Source organism: Bidens hawaiensis, unplaced genomic scaffold (genome assembly GCF_021521415.1).
Source record: "Bidens hawaiensis isolate Kalapana, Puna unplaced genomic scaffold, B.hawaiensis_p1.1 tig00040155_1, whole genome shotgun sequence".
NCBI lineage: Eukaryota > Viridiplantae > Streptophyta > Magnoliopsida > Asterales > Asteraceae > Bidens > Bidens hawaiensis.
In genome coordinates, this window is record NW_027505654.1 from 5,645 (window position 1) to 14,588 (window position 8,944).

General features: G+C 36.9%; 1 protein-coding gene across 1 annotated transcript; it reads left to right on the forward strand.

Moving 5' to 3' along the window:
• The first annotated feature begins 2,190 nt into the window (after positions 1-2,190).
• On the forward strand, positions 2,191-3,821 carry LOC143614529 (putative (S)-N-methylcoclaurine 3'-hydroxylase isozyme 2). Its single transcript, XM_077087942.1, has 2 exons — positions 2,191-3,123; positions 3,222-3,821. The coding sequence occupies exons 1-2, from the start codon at positions 2,233-2,235 to the stop codon at positions 3,807-3,809; spliced, it is 1,479 nt and encodes a 492-aa protein (XP_076944057.1). The 5' UTR covers positions 2,191-2,232; the 3' UTR covers positions 3,810-3,821.
• The last annotated feature ends 5,123 nt before the right edge of the window (positions 3,822-8,944 follow it).

Consider the following 8,944-nt stretch of genomic DNA (forward strand, 5'->3'; position numbering starts at 1 on the left):
TGGAGAGAGGTTTGAAATTTGGGAAAGAATAAATTATAATAACTTTAATACCAAAATTAAAAATAATCTATGGACAATCATACCCCTATATGCTTTAATCCATCCAATAGCTAAGATGACTTCTTACTCATCTTAGGAAAAAACTACTTCTTATTATAATCTTAACCTTGCTCTCTCTATCTCTCTCTCTCTATATATATGTGTGGGAAATGTAGAATGAAACTAGGGTTGTTCACGAGTCGAGCCAGGGTGGTTTCGAACTCTGGCTCAAAATTAAACGAGGTAACTTAGCTAGGCTCTAGCTTAGTTTTGAAGTTAAACGAGCTTAAGATCGAGCCATGACTCGAGCCGAGCTTGGGTCGATTTTTGGCTCACCTACAAAAATGTTCCAAATCAGTTCAGGATGTTTCAAATCAACTTTTTATAGCTAGTTTTATTCGAGTTTTTATCAAGCTAGCCACGAGCACGGGCTTTTTGAACGGCCCCTAAATGAAACCATTTGTTAAGTTATGAACTTTTGAAACCCATTTGTGTGGTTATGGGGGTGTCCACATCACTTTGTATTAGAATAAGCATGAGGGTAATTTTGGGTATTGCAAATGCTGATGTCCTTTCTTGTACTTGGCTCCAAATTATGAATTACGATTTACGTTTGTTACATTTACAGACGATATTAATATAAAAGATATAAAACGATGTAACAGATGTAAAACACCGCTGATTATATAAAGGTGGAGACATAAAAGATTTATGTTTCTTACATTCCAATTTACGCTTGTTTCATTTTACATGTGATATTAGTATAAAAGATGTAAACGATGTAATAGTGTAAAACACTGTTGATTTTATAAAAATAGAGAGAGAAAATTATGCATGCATCCAAATGCTGTGTTTTGTAGCAATGTTTTCTTCTTTCCTCATATTTCTCTTTCTTATTTTGTTATTTCTAATATTTTATTTAAAAAGTGATCAAAACAAGTTGGCCATCAACTTGAATTGATCTCACAAAGTTTTTATTTATTTATTTTGTCATATTAGCACGTCACGTCATCAAAACTAACCATGCTAGTTTTCAGTTAGTATGAAATTATTGATGAAAAATAAGTTAAAAATCTAAGACTGCACAAAAAAAAACATATTTTACTTGGAATTAATCATGATGGATTAATAAAACCCAATAACCTAAAAATAAGGTATTCTTGACTTTGACTATAACTTCATTTGACTACACATTTGGCTCCATTTGACTTTTGTATCTCCATTGGCTACATATTTAGTACTAAGTTTCTAATAAGTCGGCAATGAGAAGTAACCACGTGGTTTCTTCTAAGCATCCTCCCATGAACAAAGTGACTTACAAATTAATGAATATCACTAGTCCACTACTCCTTTAAAAGAAAATACCATATTACTCTCTTTCTTCTATCCACTCTCTTATAATTTCCTTTGTGACATGAAATGAAAATACTTATATCCATGAGCTAATTGAGTTAAAACTACATGTTTGAATTTAAAGTATTTTCCTATGTTATAACATGGATGTATACCTGAAAATGAGACGAAGCGAAGATTTAATGTTCGACCTTCATCTGAAAATGAGAAAGATCGGCGGTGATTGGTGGATTCCGGTATCGTGACCAGCGGTTCTTCTTGGGTGAATGTGTTTTGTGCTGATTAGTGGTCCATAGCTTTGGCCGGCTGTGTTTTTTGAATGAGTGGTGGGTATTTGTTAAATGCATGGATAGACATTTCTCTACACAAAACAAAACATTTCTTGAACTCATCGAAACAATAAAGTTATATAATATATATTAGTTTGTTTTTTTTTTAATTTCGGATATGCGTTTCACTGTCCGAACGGATATCCGAAATTTCGGTTTCGGATATCAAAACTTCGGATATCTGAAATTTTTTAGATACGGATTCGGATAGTGAAATCTACTATCCGAAATATTCGGATATCTGAAACTCCGGATATTCAACTTTGAGCACCCCTAGTCCCAACCTGGTCCAGCAAGTTGTGATGATTAGATAAGTACATTTACTTTTTTAGGGCCGTTAGAATTGGAATTTTGACAAGAGTCCAAAAAAAGAATTAATATCTTTTCCTACATAGATAAGAATATAATAAGGGTTTGCATCAATGATGTTTGGTTAAGCCGCTAGTGATCAAGTATGAGCCATGTTGGTTCTTATAAGTACCCCTTCAATTAACTAGTGATTTACCAATTAATGAACATCACAACTCCTGTCAAAGAAAATACCATGTCAGTCTCTCTCTTTCTTCTTCTACTAACTCCCTTGTTTCTATTCTTGATCATTAAAAGATTTTCGAAATCTTACAAGAACCTCCCACCGGGTCCACGCCCATTGCCGATCATAGGAAACCTCCACCAAGTAGGCAACAACCCTCATGTCTCTACCGCCATCTTGGCTAAAAAATATGGCCCACTTATGTCTCTCCGTTTAGGTCATAAACTTGTCATTGTCGCCTCGTCTTCGGAGGCAGCAGTGGAAATTCTGAGGACACAAGGCCGGTATCTTTCTTCTCGACATGTTCCTGATGCTTTACACGTTAATGAGCAAGATCACACTGTTATATGGTCACTAGAATGTAATGAAAACTGGAGGTTGTTAAGAACCATATGCCGATATGATATGTTCTCGGTTAAGGCCTTAGAGTCCCAATCTAGTATAAGAGAGAAAAAGTTGGCTCAATTGTTGGATTTCTTTTCTAGCAAGAAAGGGCAGGCTGTGAATATACCGGAAGCTCTTTTTACGACAGCGTTTAACACTTTGAGCAGCATTTACTTTGGACATGATCTTCTGGATTTGAACGATGAGAGTGGAACCGCAAGTGTTTTGCAAGAGAAACTTTTCATCATACTGAAGAATGGTATTAAACCAAATTTGAGTGATTTTTACCCGATCTTGAAGAGGTTTGATCTTCAAGGGCTAAGGAAGGAAAACTTGAACCATTTAAAGGAGGTGTTTGCTTCTTGGGCGGGCATAATTAGTGACAGACGATTGGCTGCGGCTGCAGGCTCTCAGGAGGAACTATGTTTCTTGGATCGGTTGATTAAGCGTGGGTTCTCAAATGACCAGATAAACATTTTTGCTATGGTAAGTCTAGCTCTCCTTAATTCACTAGAAATTAATATTGGTTTATATAAACAAACAAACATGTTTTACTAATATGTGAATTCGAATACAACTTGTAGGAGTTGTTTATAGCAAGTACAGATACTACAACCTCAACAATTGAATGGACCATGGCTGAGTTGTTAAGGAGAAAAGAAGCAATGATTGAACTTCAGCAAGAGCTAAAACAAAATATCAGCACGGATATTACAAAGCTTCCTTATCTAAATGCTTGCATTAAAGAAGTTTTAAGACTACATCCTCCTGCCCCTCTTTTGCTTCCACACCGTGCCATCCAAACGTGTGAGGTTATGAATTATACAATCCCTTGTGGGGCCGAATTACTTGTAAACGCGTGGGCAATTGGTCGAGATCCAAAGCTTTGGGAAGATCCACTTTCGTTTATACCCGAAAGATTTCTTGGCTCAGATTTGGACTTCAAAGGCGAACACTTTGAGTTCATACCATTTGGTGCAGGGAGAAGGATGTGTCCTGGTCAACCCTTTGCTATCATCAGTGTTCAGACTGTCGTTTCATCTTTGATTCGTCAATTTGAATGGGTGCTTCCAGATGGTCAGGACCCGCTGAAGCTTGACATGACTGCAAAATTTGGGGTGACTTTGCAAAAGGAAATACCTCTAAAACTTATTCTTAAACCGTCAAAATAATCATCGTTTTAAATCATACGTGTTATCTAATGTTTAGGCTAATATGGTGTGTTTGCATAAATATAATTAATAATAAGGTTACTTAGGAGTTATAAGTAGTATTTTTATTTTTGTTGAAAGTTTCTTAATTATGATTACGTGCTTACATATACGACGACCTTATCCTCAGTGTTAGCCGTATCTATAGAAGTTCTAACCTTAACCCGAACGCAGCTTCCCTAAACATTATTTTATCCATTATAACCGAAACAACAACCACATCATGATGATAAGTACATCTATATATTAAATAGTTCTCATAAATGACAAAAGCTGAAATGTTTTATCTTTTAGATAGATTGATGTTAACGAATATATGAATTATATATACATATTAAAATGGTGTGTTGAGATTGGTGCCAAATAAAGTATACGTTAATGGCAATCGGTTAATCTGTACCATTCTTTTTTATTTTTCATTAAGTATATTATATTATTATTAGCAGCCATCAAAAGTTTTTGCTTGTATTTTAGTCGGTATTTGGTTCTATGTACTTTTGACCACCAAGTTTTTATATTTTAGTCAAAGTTTGGTTTTTAATACTTTGTCATCACAGGATTGTTCTTTAACAACAAGTTTATTCTTTAAACTTTTGTCATCAAAGTTTTACATGTTTACATTTTTGCCATACGAGTTTCAAACCTATAAGTTCTTTGGACTTTTGCCAGCACAAATTTTTCCTTCAAACTTTTGTCACGTACCTAAGTTTCACATCTTCACCCTTTTAACACAAAATTTTTAGGCTTTCAACTTTAACCACAAAGGTTTGCAGTTTTACAAGTTGCACAAAACTTTTAATTTTTCACCTTAGTCACAAAACTTTTGGACTTTTTCAAATTGGTCACAAAAAAACTTTTTCACTTCTAACCCTAACACTTTTCACTTTCCACTTTGGTAACAATACATTTTAATTAATGATGCCATAACGAATCGATACCCACCAAGTTACTATCGTGTGCCCGCCGCAATGCGCCAGTTTAAGCAACTACAGAGATTAAGTTTCGATTCTTTCAAGTTTCATGCGAGATAAATAGTGAAGGTGTGAGGGTTCCTTCACAAATCAACTTTGAACTGCTGCTGCGCGCGGGTTCTTCAACTTGTTTTACTAAAAATCTAAGTTAATAAAATACTACCATTAATATTTCTTTTTATTTTTCTTGCCTTTTGCTTTCTACAATTTACAAGACGTAACCCAACACCCCTATCATCACACCGCTTGCTGTTGTTGTTTCAATATTCTTCAAGCCTGCGTATATAGTAACTAATACATGAGAATAGAAAAGAAAGAAAGTTAGTGGATGCCAGGTGGCATACATTGATTTGCCAGCCTTCTCCCTCTACCAATCACAGCAAGTACCGTGGCCTTTAGTTTTACTTTTATATAAGGTATAATTTAATTAGCTACAATACTAAATCTATGTTAAAAGTGTTAATTTAACAACACAATGTTAAAAGAATCATACCAAGTCAGCATTCAGTACCCACTTTAAACAACAGATTTGATCGCATGAACATATGCAAGTACCTTATGTAGTGGTGCGATGGTGGTATTGATAGTGATGGCAGTGCTGGGCGGTGGGTTGGAGTTGGTGGGGCCAGAGATTTGGGTAGCTTGTTCATATCAATGGTGCCGGGATGTTGGGGTTTGGAGTCGGTGATCGGGTTGATTGAAACCAAATCTAGATTAAAAAAAAACAAGTGTAAGTCCCATAATCGATTGATTTGGACAATAAACTCTAATCAAATCGTGTTGTTGGAGTGTGGAATGCAACAACACTAAAATCTCGGATCATGTAGAAAACGAGAGAGAATACGTGTGAAAAAGTAAGATATTATTTCCAAGAGCACTAGGGGATTTAGTGTCATGAGTACCCTAGTACCCTAAGAACATACAAGCCCTAAACGGGCCAACCCCTAGGCCGAAATACATAAAATGAACAAAATGTCAAACAACGATAAGTAGTTATTACATAAGTCTATCTAGCTTTAGCCTTACAATCACCCTTTAGACTTCTGTTAACATCTGGGTCGACTTCACTCTTTTCTTCATTGCCTTTGATCGTCTCGCTTTCTTTGTAATGGAAACTCCCTTCCTCAGTATACCATTGTTGCATGTTTTGCTAAAATTTCACATAATTAGTTTCAGTGGCATCAGGGTGATGATGGAAAACTATGCGAGTATGTGGTATTCACTAGTTAGATCCTTGAACTGAACGGGGTTTTATCTCACTGCGCTGTCATGCCTTCAGACAAGTGTTCACATGCGTTGGCCTTAGGTGAGGGTTTTTCCCAGATCGAAAGGCGAGTATATCCCAATGTGATGAATTTAGCCGGTAGCCCATATGAAGGTTGTGTTTGTAATCACATCCAACAACAATTCTTTTGTGATTGTGACTTCATCTTTTCTTGAAATTTCCCAAATTACTTCATGAATTGATACATGTTTCCTTTGATTTTTAATATTCAGTAGTTCTAGGGTTCAAATTACTTGAATTGATACATTAATGTAGGGATACATTTGTGCGTATGTATTCAGTGGAGTGGTTTGACATTTAATTTGCTTTGCGAATGCCAAAGAGTTTGGTGTGACTCACCAACTTCAGAATGCCTAAAAGTGTGCACTGCGTGGCGAGAAATCTACAAGCTAGGACCCAGGGACAATGCATTCGGCCTCCAAATTACCCACTTGTCTTGTTAACGACCAATTCACATGCGAATTGTGGTGGGTTCCGGACTTCCAAAGATCAGTGTCGGGCTACTGTGATTATATGAGTAGCAACCTAGTCTCATGGTTCTCTAAAGCCAAGCAACCATATCACGTTCGAATGTTGAAGTTGAATACCATGAGATTGCTAATGCGGTTGCGAAACAAGTTGGATTTGTAATTTACTTCTTAAGCTCAATGTTATGACCAGGTGTGCTACAATTATATATTGTGGAAACATCCTCGCGGTCTTCCTATTCAAAAACCCCATTGAATATCAATGAACTAAGCACGTACGTTGAATTATAAATGCATTTTGTTTGTGAATAGGTTTGAGTTTTGCGCATTACTGCTGATTATTAATACACATACATATTTGCGAAAGGACTACCAAAGAAACTATTTATCATATTTCGTACTTCGTCCGCCTATAATTCAAACTGCGGAGTAGTGTGAACCGATATTATATTGTAAGTATATTAAACTAGTTTTTACCTGGCGCGTTGCGCCGGACAGGTCGGTAAAACTCAGACGGTGGTAAAACCCAAGCATTGAGCCAGTAAGTCGACGCGAATTCAGTCGGTTTCGGTGACGTGTGTTATTGTCCTGGAATTACAACCAAATATAAAACAAAAATAATATATAAAAATTGAGGTGGATCCATATAGTGGCGTCTATGGCAATACACGAGCGTTGATAAAACCCGACCGCTGTCGATTCCGGACGTTGAGGCTGTGAGTCTACGGGAATTCAGCCGGTTTCCGTCATGTTTGTTATGATATCGGAACTAAACAAAATTAGCGATCGGTTAGTTTTCATTACGTTCATTATACGATGGCTGACTAAAAAACAAAAACAAAATTTACGGACCAATTTGGTGCCGCCAAGTAACCCAATAGGGCACTTGTGGCACCAAACCTTTTTTTTGTTATATAGTAATAATGTTATACGCTTGTTATAGTAACTAGTCAAATCTGTATTGGGGATTTGATTGTATTTCCATTCTTATCTTTTTGCAGCGCTTTGTTAAATATTGATGCTTTGTTAAACATTGATGGGAGTAACCAAATCTTTTTTCTTGAACAACAGTTTTTATTAATTTTAATATTCGTGTGAGTCTTTTTAAAACGGGGTGTTAATCGTTCATATCGTATTTGTTTTTTTAAAGTTGTTAATCATTTTTTAGCATAAGCCACACGAGCGTGGATATAATTTTAAACATTTACACATTAATTTGTTTGGATTTAGTTTAGTATCGTAACTATATATACCATATCCTGATTAAAAATGTTTTCATTTTTCAAAAACATTCTTCCGCTTAAAAGAAGACAATTCATTTCAAAATAAATCGAGCAAACCCTAATTTGTTCCAACGGTTTATCAGCAGGCGATTCTCTCTCTTTCTCTTGTTCAGTGTAATATATAATATGTGAGTTCATCAAATTACTTGATTGTTTCATCATCCAAGTTCTAGGGTTTTAATTTGTTTGTTTCCCACCCATGTATCCAGTTGTTTTTAATCATATAAGTTTATTAAAAAGATATCATATACTTATGACAGACGATTATGCTCTTCTGTGGTTAAACACAGATGATTTATTTCATTATATGTTCCTGTTCTGATATATTTTGCTTTATGCATAAAGTGGCAATGCTGTCTGAAGAAACACTAACCAGACCCCGGACAGATTACTGGTAACCTGGGGGTTGGATAGCTGTTTCCCACGAGGGGTTAGACCCTTGGAAGATGGTTCTTCTGATAACCTGCAAAACAGACACCGTGAGCTCGTCACTGAGAAGGGGGGGGGGGGTTCCTCCTTGTGACCACCCTCCGGCGTGAGAATCAGACTAGATTGCTCTTTAAATATAAAAGTATATTAAGAGATTGCTAGAGCAGATATCAGGTATATTCTGATGATATAAGATAATGTAATGTTCAGATGATCATACCATTTGGGGTATTTATAGCCGAAGGTAGGTTTCCAAGGAGGTATGGCCGGCTGCTACAGTGTTCCTGTTCATCAACAGTAGCCTACGCACGTGCCCTGCTGGTAGTTGGTGGGTAGGCAGCGGCTGATAGTGACCAGGCCTGCTGTGTACTATTCCCTTTCCACCAACTGCCGGCTACGCACGTGGTATGACAGTAGTTGGTGAGTAGGCAGCGGCTAATAGTGATACAGTACAGGAGCATGCTGCTCGCCATACTGTATCAGTGAGCTGTCGTATCTCTGATCAGATCTTTCGCCCATACCTCGTCAGGTACAGTAAAAGATCCTTCAGTATACGGACTGGCTTATTTGGGCGGGAGTATTCCCCCTCCCGCCTCTGTGCGGGATTGCTCCCGGCTTGGCTCATTCCTTCAGGTGACACTGAATGATCGAGAGCTAAGTG